Source organism: Eptesicus fuscus, chromosome 13 (assembly GCF_027574615.1).
Source record: "Eptesicus fuscus isolate TK198812 chromosome 13, DD_ASM_mEF_20220401, whole genome shotgun sequence".
Taxonomy (NCBI): domain Eukaryota; kingdom Metazoa; phylum Chordata; class Mammalia; order Chiroptera; family Vespertilionidae; genus Eptesicus; species Eptesicus fuscus.
The window spans coordinates 69,759,503-69,783,333 of NC_072485.1; the positions used below are offsets into that span (position 1 = coordinate 69,759,503).

Below are 23,831 nucleotides of genomic sequence, written 5' to 3' on the forward strand. Positions count from 1 at the left end.
CAGATCCCGGTTCTCTCCTGGCCTCTCCAATGGTCACTTCTCTGTTTTCGGCTATTCTTTCTTTCTCCTAAATGTTAGAATTTCTCAAGATTCTGCCCTTGGCCCTTCTTCAGTCAACTGCCATCTCTGGGCAGATGCCTTTAAATAGCTTTGTTTTAATCTTCTTTCTAGAGTTCTAGTTTCATATTTCCAACTGCCTGCCCCATATCTACACCTGCTCATAGAGAGGACAAAAGCCCCCAAATCACACACCTTACTGCTCTCCAACTTCGGCATGATTAAGATCTCTTCCTGTCCTCAGGATTATACAGTTAAAGGTACGACTACTCACCCCATCCTCTCTGCTAATTAGTGTCTCCTCCTAACTATATTATTTACATTGTTAAGGTACTACCACTCTTCCAGACTGGAAATCTATATGTTATCTTTCTCAACTCCTTCTCCATAACCTTCTCACACCTATCCAGCTAGAAATAAGTTCTATATATCTTTCTTTTGGGGGGGGGGGAGGGGAGGAAGGGAGATCTCTTGCAATTTAATTCCTTCTTTCCTTTCCACACTCAATTTAGTTCAAGCCTTCTGACTGTTCTTTCTTCAATCTCTTTATTTCATTCCATCCTATGCACTACTTCCAAATTAATCTCAAAACAATACTTAGACCAAGCTACTACCCTGTTGCATGTAAAGAACAGACTGGGAATATAGAAGAAAAAAAAAGCTACCCCCTGTTCAAAAACCTTCTATGGCTTACCAGAGCCTGGAGAAAAATGTCCAGGCTCCTTAATTGGGAATTCAAGGCAGTTTGGAACGAACAGGTCAGAACTCGATGCTCTAGCCAAAGTGAACTTCTTCCCCCTAGGTTAACTCATAATTTTATTTCTCCTACAATTTGATTCAGGATCCAAATGAGTTCCATATGTTGCAATTGCCTGATTTAGTCTGTAGGTTACCCCTCCTCTTGTTTTCCTCCAGCTATTCATTTGTTGAAGAAACCGAGTTGTTCAACCTGTCCCCACATGTGGACTTCGCTGACTGCATCCTATTGTGTCCTTTGATATGTTCATCTGCCCCTTGTATGTCTTGTCTATCAGTAGCTAAATTTAGAGTCTTCATTGGGTTTGATTTGGGGATAAGAATACTTCAGAGGTGAACATTTATCAGGAGACACAAAATGTGTAATTGTCATGTCTCTTTTTGTTGTTAGCAGCCATTGACAATCATTGCCTAGATCTATTACTTTTCCAGAGTTTGTATAATAGTGATATTCTAATCCTATCTTTTTCCCCTAATTATCTGGACTTCTATAAAGACTAAAATCCCCTCATGAACTATTTGAATGTCTGAAGTACAGCTGACATTAGAATGAACTTAACTGCTGGCCAAATACACCTTGAACTTGCTGATGGACACTTTTGATTACATAGTTCTCCTGCCTGGGATCCTCTCTTGCCCAGCACATCATTGGTTGGGATCCTAGTGGTCTTTAAAGACTCACTTCAAATGCCATCTCTTTTACAAAATTATTCTTAATAATTGACCTAGCAAGATGTCACTTCTCTTTCCTCTGATCAATTATAACTTTTTTTTTTTTAAATCTCACCTGAGGATATTTTTTCCATTGATTTTTGGAGAGAGTGGAAGGGAGGGAGGATTGGGGAGAGAGAGTGAGAGAAAAGCATCAATTCGAAACAGACACATCAATTGTTTGCCTCCTGCACACACCCCAACTGGGGATTGAACCTGCAACCTTCGGTGGGTCAATACTCTAACCACTGTTCAGGGCTCAATTATAACATTTTGAGCTTCCCTTATGTTACTTATTACATATAGTTCTGGATTAACTTGGATGTGTGTATGTGTGTGTGTGCGCGCGCGCGTGCACGCACGCATTTGTTGTTGTTGATTGTAAAGTCCGATATAATTTGACTCAAGCCTAGCAATATCTAGGAAGTTGCCTTTTCTATTTTAAAAAGGCTTTTTCTGATTGGAAGCCTCCACATACATCTCCCTTATTTACTTTCTTCCACATACATCTCCCTTATTTACTGTGTAGTAATAAGTACATTCAACTTAAATCTCTCTCACTGCATTTTAGGTTGCTTTACATTTGCAGTGATCAATAATTTCTCATTGCATTTTAAGTTGCTTTACATTTGCAATGATCTCAGTGGTGCTAGAGGAGAGATGTTTAGCCTTAGCACATGCTTCCAAGTCATTATCAGATCAACTTTTCTCCCTACAATTCATTTCTTGGACCATATAACCCCACCACTTTAACTTAACCCAATCAACAACCAATTGCTTAATGCTATAAGTTCTCTCAGACATAGAGAATAGTGGTAGGTTTAAAGGAACAATTTCATGTACTCCAAATAATTGGGGTCTCTCTTCCAAATGAGCTATGACAGTTAATGTCACTGCCTTTGACAGTGTAATATTTATACCAGTGATAGATATTTCCAAAATCACAATAATGTATTAACAGTTGATAAAAGTCCTGCCATTTGGGTAAGATATTTATATATGAAAGAGATAAAGAGATTATTTAGAGAGTAAGAGTAAGGAGTAAAGAATTATATAAAAGAATCCAGGCCAACTGAAAAGAAACATTGGTCTGTACAGAAAAGTCCTCCAGGCTTGAAGGATGCTAATATGGCTGACAGATTTCAGAAATGAATGCTACAAGCAGAAGCATGAGACCTGTGGAAACTTGAACTAGATATCTCATTCTACTACTGTAGATTCTCCGAGTGAATTTTGGTTCCTTGACAACAGTGCTACTGGATGCCAGAGCCTGCTGTCTTACATAAGGAGCTGCCTTTTGGAAGAATTGGGTTTGATTCAAGAGATTCGAAGCTCGGGTACCTTTGGGTTACAAGTGAGAACTACTAGGTTTACTGTAAGATTATAACGGTCTCCACTCCTTTTAGATGCACCTACAAGGCCTGGTGTTACACTCCGCACAAAGGTGTGCTTGTTGAGGGGCTGACTGCATCGAACTAAAGGAGTATTTCAGAGCTGCCCTCTCCCGCTCTCTGTAATGTAGAGCTGTGCTTTCAGTTCTGTTCTTGGGAGGTGTTTTAGTAGTGTCAGCACAGGTAATGTGTCCCTGGTGGGTTTGGTTTAATTCTTTCTGATCAAACTTCTACTGTAACATGGAGATATTACCCTGAAAAACAATCCAGTATTTCCTTAAAATTAACTACCTTCCACTCAAATGACTGTGGATGGTTAACTGCTTAGTCTAAATGGAGAATCTGGCTTCTGGAGCTTAAGGCCAGCAATATTTTTAAGACCCTTCCAGCCATTACAAATTGAGTAAGTAGCATTCCAAATTAATTCTTTGGGTGACCTGGGCTTGAACTAACCCAACTCCCACAGTGCAAAAGGAGGTGACTATGGCTACCAGCTGCTGTCCTTATATTTCCAAAAACGTCCCATAAACAGGCCCACGGCAGGAAATGGGGATCAGAAGCCAGAGCAGACTTTTGGTAAGAGGCTCACTCACCTCTCCACCATGTGCGTCTGGTCCAGAGAAAGCCCATCAATGGCTGTGCACTCTGGACACTTGAATTTCTTCCGCGGTGTTACCTACCGGAGGAACACAAAAATACCTGGCTGTCAGCGCCCAGGACAATAAAACCATGCTTGTGACACCACTCTGCATGCTCCTGTTCTGTAAGTGGAGATGCCTGTTCCCTCCATACACACACGCACACACCTCACCATTTCTCCATTCAATTCTGTCTGGCTCGGCCAACGGCAAACTCACAAGGGCCCAATAAAAAAGGCTTGGAGGGCTTTTGCCTTCTGTAGCTGGAAAGAAGTGGTGATGACAAGCTCCTTAATTCCTGTTTAATGACTGTTTTCTCACTGCCAAGGTCCTTGTATAAACACCATTTGTTCTTGCAGCCATAAGGGCGATGAAATACAGCTTCCCATAACTTTCACCGTAACCTTAGTTCCAACAGGCGCTCTTTCTCCTTCTTCCAGCTCATGGCAAATGCTATGAGCTGCACAAGGCTCTTGAAGATGCCAGGTTATTTTGCAATTCCCTTGAATCAGAAAAAAACAATCCAATGGTCCCTCAGCCTCTGAATCCTTTTCTCTGATTCTGCCTTACCCTCCCAAACCTTAAACTTCCAGTTCTTTTCTAGTACACTCAGGGGAAGCTGCTACCCTAACCTAGTGAAGGTAAGTAAACAGCAGAGGGACCGAGGGGGGAATTAGATGACTAACTAGGCCAGGTTAAGAAGCATAGGACACCAGGAATTATTGTCCAGAGTAAGCAGGCACAGCCACAACATCTTGTCAAAAAGCAGATTTGGAGATAAACTTCCTTTAAAATGAATTTCACAATTCACATTCTTTCACTTTCCTTGCAGTGAGCTGTCCATGGAGTTATTTAGAGAGCTGGGGGAGAGGATGAGGACTGCAGGGTTAGAGAGCACCAGTAGTGACTCATCCTCTTTCCTTAGTCACTGTGGTTTAATTTGGCTTCTCTCATCAATTAATAGTATGAGTCAGCCGGGAATGTCACACTATATTTCTAATATAAGCTTCTAGTATTGGAAGATTCCAGGATCAGGAATCTGGCCTAGAAGTAGTGCCCATTGTCACACACAGAATTCTGACCCAGAATGAAAGAAGGTTGAGATGACTCCACTTATATAAAAAAGATCCCTCCACATATCCAGGGATTTAATTTGAGAAAAATCTACATTTCAAGAATAGATATCAATCCCCAGGGAGTCGTTGATATATTATAGGAAAGGTAATTTTGAACAACCGGTAATCAATATTTACAAACATCGTTTAGAGCAACTATAGTTATAATTTACAAAGTGTACTAACTTTTCAATGGCTATAAAAAAAAAAAAAAAGATTGGCTACCTTAAGAAAGACGTAAACTGTATCTTTTACCTAACAGAACTAGATTTCAAATCAGCTTTGAGATTAAAATTATTTTTAAAAAAAACATGATTTGTAGATGGACCATCACAGCCTTTACCTCTGATACTGAAGTTTAAAACCAGTAACCAAAGAAATCGCATAAAAAAAAGAAAGTATGTTTAAATTACCAAAGCCTACCCTTCAACTTTACAATGTGACCATGTTAATCACAGAATCTTAAAAAGTGAAAAGGGAGCTCCAAGTTCATCTCGTCCAATACTTCATTTTATCTAGTTACGAGAACTCCTCAGGCTCAGGGGAAAGAGACTTGCTCAAGATCACAGAGTAAGTTAGCAGCAGAGCTGGACCAGGATGCCTCCTACCTTGATGACAGCTTTCCCCGTGACATTAGCCACCAGGAAATTCATGGCAATGTCTTCACAGTTCATATGAGCGTCCACCCAGTTCTTGATGTCCCCAGGCATTTTGTAGGTATACAGGTAATTAAAATACTATTAGGTGAAGAAACAAAAAGAAGAAACATTCAAATAGCAGTTCCCTCCAGCTGATACATAAAGTGCAAATCCATCAAGGCATGGGGACAGCTTTCTCTCATAAGGTTAATCACAAGGCTGTATCCACAGGAAGGGCAAAGGAAGTATTAGAATGCTGTTGGCCAGGTGACCAAAAGCTTTAATATTGTCGTTCCTTTCAAAACCACCCATTGAGAGCAGAGGAGAGGTACAACGTGAAGCCCTTGTAGGATGCAGGCCCATTGGATTGATTAAGTGTTTTACCAATATTGTTCAGAGACACACTATACATTCATCTTTACTAAATCCTTCCCTGGAGTCACAATGCCCAATCCTGTTTTCTCTGTTCTTTCCATAGATTGCAAAGGGAAACAGATAAATTAAAGTGGATTGACATTGCAAAGGTATATATATGCTTTTTACAGTAAAACAAAAATGAGGCAATTCTGGAACCACCATAACCTACCTACATATGAAATAGTATAGAAATTCACAGCCAAAAATAAAAGTATATACAATCTACTGACACAAACCTCCCAAATTATAAACCTTATTTATTATCTGTTACTAAGAACAAAAAAACATTTCTGGACCAGAGCCCTGAAAACTACGAGGGCAGCAGCGCCAAGATAACGACAGCAATCAGTGCAAACACGGCAGAGCTACCTGAACTGCGCCGGGCTGAACAGACCTTGCTCCTGCATCATGCCTCACGCCACTGCTGACAGTGGACAAGTTGTTACTATTTAATTAAACCATACACTTCCAGGGAACACTCTTATTACCAAACCGAATATTCTGAAGTCCAATGTATACCCTTCAACCACTCCCTAATTAAGAGTCAAAAACATGAAGTGATAATTCTTAGACAAGGGAAATATAAAAGGCTCATAAATAAACGACAGGAATTTCAATCTCACTAGTAATCAAATCAGTTAAAACACTGAGATCCATTTTCATGGGCATTTCATGCAAGGGAGGCTATGGTAGGATAGTTTTATATTTTGCTGGTGGGAGTGTCTATTGACACAAATGATACTGAAAACAATAGACAAAAATATATATCAAAACCTTCACAAAATGTTCAGTCTCTGTGATAGAATATATCATAATGCTCAAAAGTATAAACAGTTATGAAAATGAATATGAATCATTAAACATTAGATATTAAGCATTATTTAAAATAGCAAAAAAGTTACAAACAATCTAAACAAGCAATGATAGAAGAATAGTTACACATAATTTATGGAATACCAATATAATGTTATATTAGCAACTCTGTTCAGAAAAAAATTATGAGGAATGTTAATGACATGAGAAAATGCTCACAATATAATACATGAAAATAGCAGGCTAATGCAAATATTTGTAACAGTATGTGTGTATATATGCATAAGTAAGTAAATAAAAGGCAAAGTGGGAAAACATCTAAACAACAATAATGGTTCTAAGTGATATACAAGAGACTTTTCTTATATAACAAAATTTGTTCTGAATTTTCCACATTTTCTATTATAAGCATTTATTATTTCACAAGTAGAAAAATAATAACTTTATTCTTTAAAAAGTATCATACAACATGGCCTTTCTAAGATCTCTGAGTAGAACATTATTCATAAATTCAGCAAAAATTAAATTGGGCCAAATAAAAACAGTATCATACTCTGTTTTGTCAACTCAGACCCAACTGCCCCAAGCCTGCCCCACACCTTACCTTGTGATAAAAAGCTGCTCCCGTAAGCACCATGGACACCTCATTGGTCCACTCGGACTCATACTTCCACTTACTCATCTCATGGTCCCAGAGATGCAGACGACCTGGGTAACCCACCAACCGGTCAGGAAACTCCCGCCAGACCTAAGGCAGAAGCACATCAACAGTCCATTCTCAGTTCACACACAACCAAGCACAGAGAGCGAGTGTGAAGTTATCCAAACAGGTATCAACAAACTGACTCTGGAGGTTCAAGTTTTCACAAACCAAGGTCAGAATGCGCTTCTGAAGATGTTTATTTGAACAGGTGCTAGCTCTTCTGCCAATATTCCAAGACAGATGTTGATTCTGATTTCCTCCAACACTTCATGTGCTTGCTTAGAAATTTCAAATAATGTGGAGAAATAGCTTACTGAATTGAGTCAAGGTAGCTCTTAACATATGATTAATGAAATAGGTTCTGTCCTTAAAGAACATACAAATGAAGACTAAATGGAACCCTGCAACTAACTCACCTGTTCTGATTTATATTAAATTTTGGCAATTGTGAAAACTTACAAAGTCTCTGTTTCTAAAAAAAATTAAAATTAAAAACAAAAACGATTTCTCCAGAGCACACAGCCAGCCATTCTTATGATCTTTTAGAAGCCATAATTTAAGTATAGACAAATAATCTGTGACATATTGAAAACAAAAATGTTCTTAGGTACCGTTTTGTTAAAAAGAATTTGGTAATTTGGGGGTGAGTACTTCCAATACCTTTCCCCATGTATTTCTGTGTAATTTAGTTTAACCATTAATGAGTGTTGACAATTTGCCCGCTGTTCACGGGGCGCTGCTTTTCAGCATCAGGATTCCTTACCCTTTACCAAACCTCTAGACAACAGAGCTCCTGAGGACCCAGCCCTGGGCCCTCTGATCTTCTTTAAATTCTTTAAGTAATCTCATCTAGCATCAAACACTTTAAAAACCATCTATAATCTGATGTCTTATAAATTTATGTTTGACGCTGAAAGTCCCTGAGATAACCAACTATTTAATATCTTCAGCTGAATAAACAATAGACATCTCAAACTTAACATGTCCAAAGCATAACTCTTGATTCCATATCTCCAGATAAGCCATTCTCTCAATCGTCTCCATCTAAATAAACCATCTACCCAACTGTCCAAGTCCAAAAGCTAGAAGTCAGCCTTTATTCCTTCCTTTTCTTTCTCCACTTTTCCCATATCCAACCCATTACAAGTCCTCTGACTCTACTGACTACCTGTAACCACTGTACTACCTCTCTCTACTTCAAACCACCCTCATCTCTCACCTAGACTATCACAGGCTTCTTCCTTATCTCCTTGCTTCCACTCTTGCTCTTCCAAATTATTAAAGAGCATTCCTAAAAAGACCATTCCTAAAACAATATTAGGGTATGCTGTACAGGACAATTCTACCAATGGGCTCTATCCTATAATTTTAAAATTTATATTATTTTCATTATATTTTTACACACATACAGGGGTGGGCAAAAGTAGGTTTACAGTTGTTCATATGGAAAATACAATAAATAATAATACAAGAATAAACTGTTTTGCATACTCACAACTGTAAACCTACTTTTGCCCCACCCTGTATATGTCCTATGGTCATACTGCTACAGCAACTGGAGGCTTCCCCAACCCCCAAGTGCCCCTGCGCCCAGGGAGGATGCTCCTTGCTTTCCCAAGGACAGAGCCAGTGAGCTAGCACTTCTCTTTTCAGGTTTACTAGGACTGTTGTAACACAGTAACACAAACCAGTGGCTGAAAATAACAGGAACCTACAAGTCCAAGATCAAGGTGTTGGCAGGGCCATGCTCCCTCTGAAACCAGTAGGGGATCCTTCCCTGCCTCCTCCGAGTTCTGGTGGCTGGCTGTCAGTCTTTGGCATTCCTCGGCTTGTACATGCATCCCTCCAAACCTGTCTTCACGTGGCCTTCTTCCCTTCATGTCTCTGTGGCCAATTTTCCTTTTATAAGGATACCAGTCAAAATGGATTAGGGCCCACCCAATGACCTCATTTGAACTGGATTACCTCTGAAAAGACCCTATCTACACTAATAAAAGAGAAAGATGCAAATTGACTGTACCTTTGCGACACTTCACCAGCCAATCAGGAGTATGCAGATTAACCCAACAAAGATGGTGGGTTAATTTGCATACACAGGCACCGAGTGCAGGTGTGCTGCACCACCCCAGCCGCTCAGGGCCTCTGAGCAGCTTGGGAAGGTGGCGCCGGCAGCCAGGGGAAGGAAGGCCCATTCTTGCATGAATCTTCATGCATCGGGCCTCTAGTCCTATATAATAAAAGACTAACATGCAAATCGATCAAATGGCGGAACAACCGGTCGCTATGACATGCACTGACCACCAGGGGGCAGATGCTCAATTCAGGAGCTGCCCCCTGGTGGTCAGTGCGCTCCCACAGAGGGAGCACCGCTCAGCCAGAAGCCCAGCTCAAGGCTGGAGAGCACAGCAGAGGTGGCACGAGCCTCTCCTGCCTCCGCAGCAGCGCTAAGGACCCCTCGGGGGTCCCAGACTGCAAGAGGGCACAGGCCGGGTTGAGGGAAACCCCCCCGCCCCCAATGTCATATACCGGGCCTCTAGTTTCCAAATAAGATTACTAAGAGTTAGAATTTCAACATATCTTTTTTTTTTGAGGGACACACTTCAACCCATAACATCCCCCAAAAATCTTTAAATGTTTCACCCCCAAAACAAAACAATTAGTGGCTTTCTGTTGACTAAGAACATCCAAACTCTGCAGCCTGTTCTAAAGGGTCTACCACTCTTCAACCTCTTCTCTCACCACCTCTCTCAGACTGCAGTGCTTTCTGTTCCTTAACCACAACCGGACCTCAAGCCCTTTGTGCTTGCTATTCCTCCTGGCTGCTCTTCAGAAGGCTGGCTCCTGCTCACCAGTCAGGTCTCTGCTATGTACCTCCTTTGAAAGGCCTTTTCACACCTTCCTAAGGAAAACACCGTCCCCTAACCAGCCACTCTTCATCACATCCCCTCAACCCCATGCTTTTCTTCACCAAACTATCATTTTTCTAAATTGTTCTGATTATTTATTGTTTCTTATTTATTATCTATTTTCCTCCCACAGAATTTAAAGTCTGTGAGGACAGAGAATTTGTCTTATTCACTGTGGTGTCTGAAGCACAAAGAAAAGGGCCGGCACACGCCAGCATTCCATGCACACGTGTTGAATGCATGAACGGGCAGAATCTCAGCAGGCAATTGCTGAGAATGAAAGAACGGAACCAGAGAGCTTTTCTCTGTTCTTCACAGCCAGAGCCATTATATTCCTTAATTCAGAAAGGATGTCTGCAACAGTATTGATCAACCGGCACCATTAATAATAATGTGATATCCTTTGTGTGTGAAGATCACAGTAATAATTCACCATCACTAAAGCACATGGTTCAAATTGCTTTTCCAGAAGCGGGTAAAGGGATATTTGCTGAGTCATTACACTCTCTTGCCCAGTCCTCCTTGTGATCATCTACTACATGCTTTTTATGTGATGTCTGCCCTGGGTCTTGAGCGTGGTCTGGAGCTGTGAAAAGAACTTTCCTTTGTGTGAAACCAGCTCACCTAACAGGCACTCAAACCCACAACCTTGGCCTCATTAACACCATGTTGTAACCAACAGAGTTAACTGGCCACAGGCATCATCCTAATAGCTGCAGACAAACGAATCCATGTCAAACATTTCCTCAGCTGTGTAATGCTGCTGCTGTGTTCCCTACTCTGGGGTTTGTATTTCAGCAGATTAAAATAATATGATACTATTACAGTTTTATAGAGCCCAGAGCAACAACATAGTACATGAGCCACAACTTCGGTTTGGTTTGTGGGCCTGGGCAGTCTCCATTAAAATGCACGGCCAGTTTCCTCTTCCCAGCACCCAGCACCTGTCTATGCAAGTCACACCAGCACAACACTCACTGATTCACTTCAATAGAATTAGAGAGATTTCTGAAGGGCTCCAAGCACAAGTAAGTAAACACCAGGATGGACAAAGTGGAGGAAAAGGGGGAAGGTGGGGGGAGAGGGAGGTACCCATTCAGTGGGAACCTCTGCTAGATGGAAGTTGCACCCCCATTTACTCTGAGTAATGTAATCACAGCTCTGTAATCCACGCAAAGGAAGTTGAAATCACTTTCCCAAGGGGTTCTTTTTTTCAAGCCCCCGTTTCCAGCAATAATAGTAATACTGGCTCAGTTTTAGGGTTGAATGCTGTTAAGATTTCAGTCCTCTTCCTGTTAGCTGAAGCCACTTATCAGCACTCTCTCCAGAGGGACTTAATTGGTGACACTGGGTTGCAGAGTGCTAAACTGTGCGGCTCTGAAAGCATCCGAGGTGTCCCCAGTTTCAGATTCCTTTGGAGCCTGTAGTGAGTGAGCGCTGCTCCTCACGCGGGGCCTCTCTGCCCTTGACTTATTCCAGGCAGCTGGATACAATCAAGATACCATCCTTGTCACTTCATCTATAACTCTGCAGCTGACTACAGGATCAAAACGGAGTGGAGCAGAAGGGGATGGGCCCTCTCTAATCGAGCCCCAGTGTAGCACAGAGTCGATTATGTACATAGTAAAGCATTTTCCCAGCCAGAAGAGTGAGAACTCAAACTCTACCCCCCTCTCCTCTTGGCTACCCACCTCCTACTCTAATTCAACGTTTTTCTTCTTACCTCAGGAGACTGCTCTGGGGTCAGCCTTTGACATTACTAGCAAATGCCTTTATATATTGTACAGTGCAGGCATTTCAGACTTCACACTCTACCCCTGCGGGTCTAGTAACAGTGCTTCCATAGCTCTCCCAAGTCACAAAGCCATGGCTCCACTGTTGGCCCAGACCACTGTAGCGCTCCACATACTGTGTCCTCCTCTATGTTTCATCGCACACATCTTTGAAGACAAAAGCCAATGTCTCTTATAATAAATTCCATGGCTTGGTTAGGGGCTCAGCAATAATTTGAACAGTCCTTACATTTGGGGCCAGAGATTATAATAACATAATACCATCCTCCAACTGTTTCCTTCCAATCTAATTTTTATATATTTTGTCCTAACCACCTCTTTCCAGGACTATGAAAACTTCCTCTTCTGGACTCCCAGCTGTGATCACATGACTGCTTTCAGAGTTACCGATTTTGTTTTTTAATTTTTAAGCTTCTGCGGTCCTTGTGGCTTCCCATCACTAGAGATCAAACTAAGCTCTACCTTTGTTTAAAAGGCACAGGGGCAGCCTAGATTACTTCCTACAGAAAAGACAATGGGGGACATGGTTAAAGCAGATCCAGAACTGGCTCCTCCGCAGTCGTGCAAGTGACCTATTTAAGTTGTCCCTTTCATTTTGCCATCTGCAAAATGAGGGGCTGGATTAGGTGACCTCTAATGTCCTTTTAGAGCTAAGATCATTTATCTTCTCCTTTACTAAGCTATTCCCAAGGAAACTAACCCATTAATTGCAATCGGTTGCAAGTTATAGGTTTCTAAATAGCATGGCCTGCATTATTTAACTTTGTTTAAAATGCCATACACATATGGGTACCTAATAAATGTTCCTAAAAAGAGGATAATGCACTGTATTCTAAGCCAGCTTAGAGAATGCATTTTAAACTCAGGGTGTGAGCTAACCACAGTCACATTCAGGAAACTGACTGGGGGGAGAAGGGGAAGGTACAGCCACAGGTGGTGCCCATGTGGGATATTCAATTAGGAAATCATGGGTCAGCTCCAGGAGAAAAGTAACTCTCTGAAGTGGCTGCTACAGTTACCACACTTTCAAAGGCACAGCTCCACAGGGATATTGCTACTGTGAGAAGATGCCACATGTGTTAGGATTCAAGAGCCAAGAGAGGGACTGAGAAGTGGTGAGGTAAGTATGGATCCAAGGTGCACCAAACCGGGCCAGGGTTTCATTTCTCTCCTTGCACACGCCCCTGAGTGTTGGCAATCCCTAACCATCAAAGTGGAACAGAGCTCTATGAACCAGGCCAGCCCTGTGGTCACATGCTGGGCTCGGCCAGGGCAGAGTTGCAAGGAGAGAAATGAAAGGAACCCAACTTGCAAACGTCTTTGAATTACTGGCCCTTCAGGCTTGCGCTGCATGCTACCCAGATGGGAAAGGGGTAGCTGGCTGGATTCCAATTCCTAGCTGGTTTCCACAGAGGAGCCAGTGATCGGATTCACTCTCAGCCCTCTGGGAACAAAGCTCACCTTTTATATTTGGAATTTCCTGAAATGAGAATGGAGGACCGATTGGCTTCATTTTCAGCTCATGCTTTTCATTACACTGGTGGTTGGTAGTTTTTGTCAAGGGGGTGCCTGAGACACAATTAAATGCTAATGTTAGACATTTTAGAGGAAAGGAGCCCTGAAGTTATCACCTGGAGTTCCCTAGTGCTGACTGGTTTTGACAAATACATGTGCATGCTGTGTTATGAATTAAGATCTACGTTGGATCACACCAATCTACCTGAGAGACCTTTCCAACTAAACGCAGGATGCTGCTTAAAATAAGCCAAGCAGAGCCCTGGCTGGTTTGATTCCCGGTCAAGGCACATACCTGGGTTGTGGGTTCGATCCCTGGTCAGGACGCATACAGGAGGCAACCGATCAACGTTTATCTCTCACATCGATGTTTCTCTTTCTCTCTCTTCCTTCTCCTCTAAAAAAACAAAAACAAAAACAAAAAAACACAAACCACAAAACAAAACAAAAAAACAAGTGGGAACAACAGTATCATGGGAAGGCTTCTGGGATCTTGGCAGCAATCCTACTTTGCCCAGCCTGGCTGAGGTTAGTGCCTTGGTGCTGGGGGACACCATCTCCAATCCCTCCCAGCTCCTGCTTCAGGAAGCCTGGGGCAGTGACGAAGGCAAAGAGGCAGTCTGGAGTTGGCCACAGCCGACAGAGGAATGTGTGCTACTAAATCTCTCACCAGTTACCACTACCAGGAAGGCACAGCCCAAGAAGGTGGCTTTAGAACTCCTTGTGCCTTCGGTGGGTGGTAAGGAGAGGCTCACTTTGATGGCCTAAGTTGCTGACCCTGCGGACACTCTCTCAGGCAGAGATCCTCTGACCAGCTCCCTCACTACACAATGAGAAAACCGAGAGCTGGGGAGGAAGTGGCTGTCCCAAGGTGACACTGCTAGTTCCAGCCAGGTCCTAACTGCCAGTCCAGTCGTCTCTTCATGACGTCATGATTCCCCACCCTTCTGATTCTAAAAAGCACCTCATCTCCCCATGCTCCATCCTCGCTCATAAACAAAGAAGTCAGATGCTGTCTTAAATCACATGCAGTGTCATCAGGAGAGATGGTAAAGTCACACGTGCATGCTGATGGCCAAGTTGAAAATAGAAAAGGGAGGGGGCAGGGGGAGGGGGAGGGGGAGGAGGTGGGGAAAATGACAAAACGCTTTGCTCTCAGCAGTACTCATCTTCTAAAAGCTGAAGGATCTTCATGAATGTGGTTTCCATTTAGCAAAGAGAGCCACATGCTCACACCATTAAAAGAAGGAACTCCCGTCAGCTATGTAGCAAACTAGAGAGATTCCACATATGACATCCCCAGGCCTACTGGAACCTTGTAATCTGTGAGGCTCTGGGGCAGAGAAGGAAATACAAGCAAAAAGCAGCTGAACAAAAGATTAAACTCAACTACTATTTTTCATGAGGCAATGAATCCCTTGAGTGATAATAAAGAAGGAAAGAGGAGACGTGAAATTGAGGGTATGGGAGGAGGAAGAGATAGGTCAGGATAGGGCCATGGATTTTCTAATTTTGTGCTCCTTAAGACCCACTAAACATGAAATCATTTTTATTTCCATAAGCTCAACTCCAATGGGGGCCATACTAATCTAAGTCTGGTCCCAGGGGATTGCTTAATGAAGTTAAAAGAATAGTGATCATAAGCCAATGGCTATTCTCGTTAAATTCTGCACGAGTGGAAAAAGAGACGTTAGTTTTATAAATAACCATTATCAAGTCTTCAAAATATCAAGTGGATTTTGTTTTCTTCTCAATGAAGAAAGGGAGGAAGTGGCACTGACCACAAACCCTGTAATCCTGGCTGAATTCAAAACATAAATGTGGTTCAAAATAATTTCTTAATGAGTAAATTCATCACAGTGCCCTTTATGTGTACATAAACCCCACAATCTCTTGGTGGAGAATCAAACAGCAGAGGGACTCTTTCGAATTATTTCTTTATATCCCATCTATTCCACACCCCTCCCCAAATGACTTGTGGTGTCTTAAAATAAAAGATAAAAAGTATAATAAAGTCCAAACTGTCAAAACAGATGATGTCCTCAACAGCATTAAAAAAAAAAAAAAAAAAAAACTGCCCTAGCTGGGTGGCTCAGTTGGTTGAAGCATCATCCCATACACCAAAAGGTTGCAGGTTCAATCCCAGTCAGGGCATGTATGGGAGGCAACCAATAGATATTTCTCTCTCACATCCATGGTGCTCTCTCTCTCTCTCCCCCTCCCTTCCCCTCTCTAAAATCAACAAAACATCCTTGGGTGAAATGTTTTCAAAAATCCAGAAATTTCCATCTATTTAAAAAATATTAATCCTGATATCAAGTTCTAGTATGGCAATCCAACAGCAAGCTCAAGTCATGGCAATGGAGAGATTTGAGTATCCCTATTAAATCATTTATGCATTCAATTCACAGATACTTATTGAGTTACCACTATTTTTTAATTAAGCATCTTATTATGAGACAACTACAGATTAAAAAGAAGTTGTAAGAAAAATGCAGACATCCTGTGTCCTCTTTACCCAGTTTTCTACAAGGGCAACATCTTGCGAAACGATAGTGTGATCCATACCATCAGCACAGTCAAGATACAGAGCATTTCTATCACAAGGGTCCTTCCTGTCAATCTTTTCCAGACACGCTCCCCCATTCAGGCTCCCACTGGCAACCACTAATCTGTTCTCCATCTCTATATAATTTTGTAATTTCAAAAAGGCTACATAAATGGAATGATGCAGTATGTAATCTTTGGGGATTGGCTTTTTTCACACAGCACAATTCCCTGAAGATCCATCTACTAGTACAGTGGTCGGCAAACTCATTAGTCAACAGAGCCAAATATCAACAGTACAACGATTGAAATTTCTTTTGAGATCCAAATTTTTTAAACTTAAACTTCTTCTAACGCCACTTCTTCAAAATAGACTCACCCAGGCCGTGGTATTTTGTGGAAAAGCCACACTCAAGGGGCCAAAGAGCCACATGTGGCTCGCGAGCCCCATTTGCCAACCACGGGCCTAGTACATTTGTTCCCTTTTATTGCTGAGTAATAGTCCACATGTACATGTACTAGTTTACCCACTGCAGGACATCTGGGCTGATTCATTTGTGGCCATTGCAAATAAAGCTAGTACGCATTTGTGTGTGCATAAATTTTCACTCCTTTGGGATACATGCCCAAGAGGACAACTGCTGGGTCATATGGTAGTTGCGTGTTTAGTTTTATAAGAAACTGCCAAAACTGTTTCTCCAGAGTGGCCTCACCATTTTACATTCCCGCCAGCAACGTTCGAGTCATCCAGTTTCTCGGCATCTTTATCAGCATTTGGTATTGTCACTATTTATTTTCTACTTTAGCCATTCTAATAGGTGTATAGTGATATATAAATCATGTTGTTTTTTTTTGTGTTTTTTTTTAAAATATATTTTATTGATTTTTTACAGAGAGGAAGAGAGAGGGATAGAGAGTTAGAAACATCGATGAGAGAGAAACATCGATTAGCTGCCTCCTGCACACCCCCAACTGGGGATGTGCCCGCAACCAAGGTACATGCCCTTGACCGGAATCGAACCCGGGACCTTTCAGTCCGCAGGCCGATGCTCTATCCACTGAGCCAAACCGGTTTCGGCTAAATCATGGTTTTAATTTGCATTTCCTAATGGCTAACAATGTTGAACATCTCTTCATGTGCGACTTGCCATATGTATATCCTCTTCTGTGAAATGTCTGTTTATGTCTTTGCCCATGTTCTAATTGGACTGTTTGTTTTTTAACTGTTGAGTTTTGAGAGTTCCTTATAGATCCTAGATGCTCAGTCCTTCGTTGGATATGTAGTTTGCAAATATTTTTTCTCTCTTTTGATCCTCTTCAAAAAGTCTTTCACAGAGAAGTTTTAAATTTTAATGAGGTCCAATTCATCTATTTTTCCTTTTAGGATTATGCTTTTGGTCTTAAGTCTAAGACTGTTTAACCTGAGATCCGAAAAATTTTCTCCTTAAGTTTTTTTTCCTAAAAGCTTTAAAGCTTTATGTTTACTTTAAATCCATGATTCACTTTCAGTTAATTTTTCTATAAGATGTGAGGTTTAGATCAAAGTTAAATTTTGCCTATGGATATCCAACTGATCCATTACCATTTGCTGAAAAGGCATCTTTCTTCCACTGAACTGCGTTTGCACCTTTTGTCAAAAATCAGTTGCCCCAACTATTTTAGGGACTGTCTTACACTTCAACGAGTGAATACAAAAGTAAAGCATATATCTTGTTACTAAGGAGCTTATCATTTAGAAAAGCTAATGACATATGCATAAGAAGTCAGAGATGAAACAAAGCAAGGGTACAAGAAAAAGTACAAAACAGAATTAAAAGGATAGTGGGATTACTTCTGGATTAGGGGTAGAAAAGCAGGGAATAAGGAAAAAGCTTTATGGATTTCATTTCAAGGGAAGAAAGAAAAAGAAAGTTAGTTTGCAACGTTAGGACTGAGATTCTCATTACCCACAACCAGATACGTAAGTAGCACAAAATTACTCTTTTAAAAAAATATATTTTTATTGTTTTCAGAGAGGAAAGGAGAGGGATATAGAAACATCAATGATGAGAAAGAATCATTGACTGGCTGCCTCCTGCATACCCACTACTGGGGATCAAGCCCGAAACCCAGGCATGTGCCCTTGACCAGAATCGAACCGGGGAACCTTCAGTCTGCAGGCTGACGCTCTATCCACAGAGCCAAACTGGCTAGGGCACAAAATTACTCTTTGTTGTCTATCTAGCAGGCCAAGAAATGGAAGCCCAGGATTCCCTACCTAATATAGAATAGGAGATTATTTAACTTTGAACAGCTCCTTATAATTTTACTCATAGAAACTATAAAGGAGAAAATTCTATGTCCAAGAACATTAAGTTCACTCTTTAGTCAATAAATATTTACTGAGCATCTACTATGTGTCAAGCACTAGGCATACAGTAGTAAACAAGGCAGACACACTCCTGTCTGAATGTACAGCTCCAAAGGGGAGTTTTTCAGTCTAGCCCCCGATCTATGCCATGGAATGCCATGGATTTCATGATGGCCCTGCTTGTAAGTTAGCCCCCTCCTTCCTTGTCTCAGAGCAGTGTCAACATTTCATTAAGACTTCTGACCCACCCCTCAAATCTTCAGCATAACACAGAGTCTGGCTGGGAACTTAGAAATATTAATTTTAAAGGTTGCCAACTCTTGATCTAAATGAGCCAACAGACAGTAACACACATAGAGCACAATTAATGTGAATCCCAGGCACCGATTTTGGGCACGAAGCAAAGGCTGTGATAAAGAGATGTCAGTATCACTCTGACCATCACCTTGCTTTCTAGACTTGCTTTCCCAATCAGGACGTTTCTAAGGTCAGGGGACTATTCTGATCTTTTAACTTTTCTTTCTCTTTATTCTTACAAATAATGCTACGTCTAATGCACTAGCAATCATCAACCATGGCCTCAAACTCAGTCTGTAAGCAGTTTACAACGGGCAATGCATAGCTCAGCTTCATGTTTGGGAACAACAGAGAATTTTCCTGAGAGAGCTCTTTTCCTGAGAGTGTAGCTGGGAGAGTTCGGGGCCTGGGTGCTGCTGTGGCTTTCCCCTGGCCCTATGCCAAGCCTGCCCACACACCTCCTTCAAGCATCTCTATCAAAATCAAGGCAGATAAGCAGCCCATGCAAGACAAATCCCCCTATCCCCAAGTCAGAAGCCAAATGCCAAAGCCTGAATTCCTGGAGAAAAGCCTGTAATCAACCCCAAAGAGACAACAGGCAGCTTTTGGAACAATAACCTCAAACATATGGATCCTGTCAGGGTTGGAATATCACTGCAGTTATCTCTGTTGGACGGGGTGGGGGAGGGAAAGTGTGCGTTCTTTACGCCATCAACTGCACCGACACCTCTTTAAAGGAACCACCCCACATTATAAGCACTAAGCTATAAAGCCAGGTGGCCCTGATGGCACCGAGGCAGGAAAGATGCTGAGCCCGGAGGGGAGCACACGGGGCTGGAGCGGCAAAGTCAGGAGAGCTCTCGCCTCACCAGCACTGCCTGGCACAAAGCAGGCACCTACGGAAAACACTGACACCAGCTCCCTGACTCGCTCTGCACGGGAGTCAGGAGACACCCCTCGATGGAAGGTTGTGCCAGCAAGAAACATGCTCCCTTCACTCGGGGAGCCGGAGCCCCCGCCCCACATTTGATGCTTCGTTCGTGGCTACGTAAACCAATTCGGATCTTGTTACCTTTACTGTGCTCAGCGGGAAAGAAAAAAGTGTCACTCTATTGTCATTCCCAACTGGGTGCTTTTAACCGCTCAGGTGTTATTTCACGGTTCAGCATACATATTTGATTTCCTTCCCTTAATATTTGTTTGACTTATTCTCCGATGGGGACTGGGTGCTTTAGAAAAGCTCTGCGAGGTCAGCCTTCCCGCAGCCTCTCTCAGCACCTCCGTGGGCTCCTGGCCGCGGCCCTGGCTCTTCTTTCAGCAGTTCTCGCTGCAGCAACCACACACACCAACTATTTTCCCGCCAGGTCCCCTGGGTCTGGGGGTGTAAATCAAAGCAAGCTGGACGGAGGACAGACCCAACAGATTATTCAGTTCCCCCACAGGCTGGAAACAGGGAGCCTGAAGCAACATGAAGAGTACGCAGGGAGAGGGGTCTCTAAGAAAGAAGGACTCACCTCTGCCACAGCCTTCCAGTCTCCTCTGAGGGAAGCTCTGACTACCCACTACGGGCAGGGGGCGGGGTCACTCACAGAAATGAGCTATTTGGCCCATTCCCTCTTCCAAAGACGACAATCTCTATTAAGGGCAACTCTTCAGGTAAGTAAGAAAAGTGAAAAATGAAGTAAAGACAGACAGGTGTCCTTTTCGATCTTTATTACTGTACTGATATTATGCCCAGGCCCAGTAAGGCAGGTACTCAGAGGGGGACCGTCACTCATGTGTCACACGCAGGCTCCGAGGGAGCTTACAGCCATCAGCTTCTTCAGATACTTAGTGAAGAGGGTGCACCACAAACCCTAAGAAAGGTAGAGTTTTCAAAAAGTGCAACTTGGGCTCAGTGGTTCTAACTACATTGTAAAGCTTTAGTGTCAGACCCGGCAAATGCTGATTCAGAACAAGGTCGGCGAGGTCTGACCCTGTGTGTGCCCCAAACGGGCCCAGCTCTCAGCGCCCGCAGCTCCCCAGCGCCTGCAGCGCCACGTGCACTCCCTGCTGGACTGGCCCCACTGGGCACTCCTGCTACAGTCCATCGGCCAGATAAGAGAAGAAAAGACTTGAATCCCAGTCTTTCCAGTCACCCATCGGGTCAGATCCTGTGGAGGCTCAAGGACCCAAGTCAGCCAAGAGGTCAAGGAATGGAAATCTAAGGTACTGGCTCTCATGAAGGCTGGTACACTTCCAATAACTGCATTATCCACCTACCCAGGGATGTTCCTTCATTTATGGGCCCCCCTCAGGGACGATCCCTTTTTATTAGTCTTGGTTATGCAAGAACTGAGTTTCTTCGTGCCCTAGGTGAACTCCAAGGGTAAGTCTGCTCTAGAGTCCATGGTAGGATGATAGGTGGTTCCATGAATCACAAAGAAAAGCCTCCTGGATTCCCAACAAAACTGAGCGCATTTTCACATTTAGGCCTCTGAGGAGGCCATCCAGGGAGGAAAGCAGTTAACTTCCTGAGAGAAGGATCATGACCATGAGTCTGTGAGGAGCAATCTCAGACCCAGGCCAAGGCTGCATGTACATCTGTTTGTTCCCCACACCTGGTATCTGTGGCACTTTCACTGGCAGGAAGCTCAGAGAGGGATGAACACAAGGACAGAGAGTCTATTTTTTAAAAAGTTACTGGCCTGCTAACTCTAAAAAGAGATTATTATGAAGTCTAATTCCATGATAGGTTATTTCCATCTTTCATCTCTTCTAGTACAAAGGGAAAACATGGGCTAGTTTATTTAGAATCACAGATTTTATCCTCTCTCACCCTCTCCCTGGATGAATGTATGGATAGCTATACATTTTACTAATTATGTTTAAAATGCGCCTCAGCTCTGGAATTCTCCAGTTAGCGGAATTCTCCAGTTCTCCTCATTACAAACTAAATCTAAGCTACTTGTAAGCCTTTTTCTTCTTCTTGGTTCTTCAATCCATTTGAACATTCAGTTGATAGATTTTCGACTACCACGGCCTGTCCCTTTCTTCACTCTTTGTCATCTCCACTTCACTCTGTGATCTGACTGCTTTTCCCATACACCTCCCTATGAACCGACAGTTCCTCTTTACACCTTACCCTTCTCAGCTGGCCTCTGAGCCTATCTGTCAGCTGGGCCTCTACTGCCTAACCGACCTAGTGTCCATTGTTAACCAAAACACAAGTCCCACCCTCAGCACATCAATCTGCTTGTGACCTCTCTGTGTGACCACACGTACCAGGCTCATTCTCACTTTGGTACCTTTCCCCTCAGTGTCTCCTACACCAGGAACACTCCAAGGCGGTTTTATGTTCTCAGGAAAAAAAAAAAAGTGGGGCATTCCAAACTACTTTTCTGTCTTCCCATGATTCTTTGAGAGTATATAATTGCCATTACCTTGGGTAGTTGTGAACAAAATAATACAAACAAATTCTCAAAATTTATTAGCACCCAAGAGGTTTGACCAGCCTCTACAGCCCATGGGATACCCAGGCAGAAAAAGGAAGTAAAATGTTAGGCATTTTGTACACCTAACAACATACAGTTGGCTCTTAGTGAAGTCCGTTTACCACGTGAAGTACTGACTTTATAGCCAGTATTACTAGCCAAGAGTGTTTCACATCTCTCAGGTGAAAAATGTTCAACACTTAAGTGCTACTAATAATTTTTATGGTTGGAAATGAGGATCAAAGTATGAAAGGAAAAATAAATTCACGGGTTCATACATTCAGCCAAGTCTGCATGGCTCATTTTCTGCCACATGTTTTAAATGGTCTCTCTAAAAGGCGGGGGAGGGGAGGAGGAAAAGTTGCATTTTATTTCCCCACTCTTTAGGTCTGAAATAAAAGCAGACAGACTTGGAGGGGAAAAAAAATCAAACATTCGAGTAACACTATACACTGCTACTGTTCCCCCAGGAGTTCCTTGCAAATGAGTATCAAGAACTCAATAGATACTTTCCTGGTAAAATACATAAACAGATAAATAAATTATCCCAGGCTGAAAAGAATTTCAACATCTGGCAGCTCGCTAGAGCTTGTCAAACAAGTCAGAAGCACGCGGGGCCAGAGAAGATCATTCTTAGCTCCTGATTTTGGGGCTGGAGAGGGAATGCAACATTTCCCAAAGCTCTTTGCCTTCCAACAGGGAATATGACCCATTTAAACAGGCAATGACCCCTGTGTTTTCTTCCAATAAAATAAATAATGATACACAGCATTAGGTCTCTGATCCTAATGTCTGTGTGTTCAAGTCATAGACAGTGGAAGAAAAAAGGCCTTTCCTACATGGACTGGCCTTTCATTCTCAAAAACTTGCTGTGGTATACCTTTAATGGCTATATTAAATGAACATTTAACACTTTAAAGAAGGAATTTAATTAACCCTGGCTGGTGTGGCTCAGTTGGTTGAGCGCTGTCCCATGCACCGAAGGGTTGTGGGTTCAATTCCAGGTCAGGCACAAACCCAGATTACGGGTTTGATCCCTGATCAGGGCTCAGGCAGGAGGCAACCAACCAACTGATCTCTCTCTCTCTCTCTCTCTCTCTCTCTCTCTCTCTCTCTCCCTCTCCTTCCCTCCCCCCTTCTCCCTTCCTCCCTCTATAGAGTCAGTGAAAAAAATCCTATATAATAAAAGGGTAATATGCAAATTGACTGAACGGTGGAACAACCGGGCACTATGACATGCACTGACCACCAGGGGGCTGACACTCAATGCAGGAGTTGCCCCGGTGGTCAGTGCACTCCCACAGGGGGAGTGCTGCTCAGCCTAAAGCTGGGCTCACGACTAACGAGCGCAGCAGCAGTGGTGGGAGCCTCTCCCACCTCCATGGCAGCAGGGAGCAGGCCTAAGCCATCAGTCGGACATCCCCTGAGGGCTCCTGGACTGTGAGAGGGCGCAGCCTGGGCTTAGGGACCCCCCTACCCCGAGTGCATGAATTTTGTGCACCGGGCCTCTAGTATTATATAATATCCTCAGATGAGGATTAAAAGAAGGGATTTAACTTCTTTGAACCTCAGTTTCCTCAACAATGAAGTGTCAGGATATCTCTAGTTCCCTTTATGTTCTGACTTTTGGATGCTTAACAGGCATGCTAAGATTCTGGTCCTTTCGGCCAGATCAGCAGGGAGGCCTGAGGGCAGGTCCCGTCTAGTGCAG

At 42.8% G+C, this 23,831-nt stretch overlaps 1 protein-coding gene across 4 annotated transcripts in view; it reads right to left on the reverse strand.

The window, feature by feature from the left end:
* EXT2 (exostosin glycosyltransferase 2) overlaps nt 1-23,831 on the reverse strand; it is a 120,273-nt gene that overhangs the window by 5,953 nt on the left and 90,489 nt on the right. For 3 of the 4 annotated variants that reach the window (XM_008146783.3, XM_054724694.1, XM_054724693.1), the window contains 3 exons: nt 7,141-7,284; nt 5,277-5,405; nt 3,509-3,591 (listed from right to left, as the gene is read on the reverse strand). In XM_008146783.3, the coding sequence (XP_008145005.1) occupies nt 3,509-3,591; nt 5,277-5,405; nt 7,141-7,284 (356 nt within the window). The remainder of the gene's footprint in view (nt 1-3,508; nt 3,592-5,276; nt 5,406-7,140; nt 7,285-23,831) is intronic. The other variant, XM_054724695.1, reaches the window with a different exon arrangement.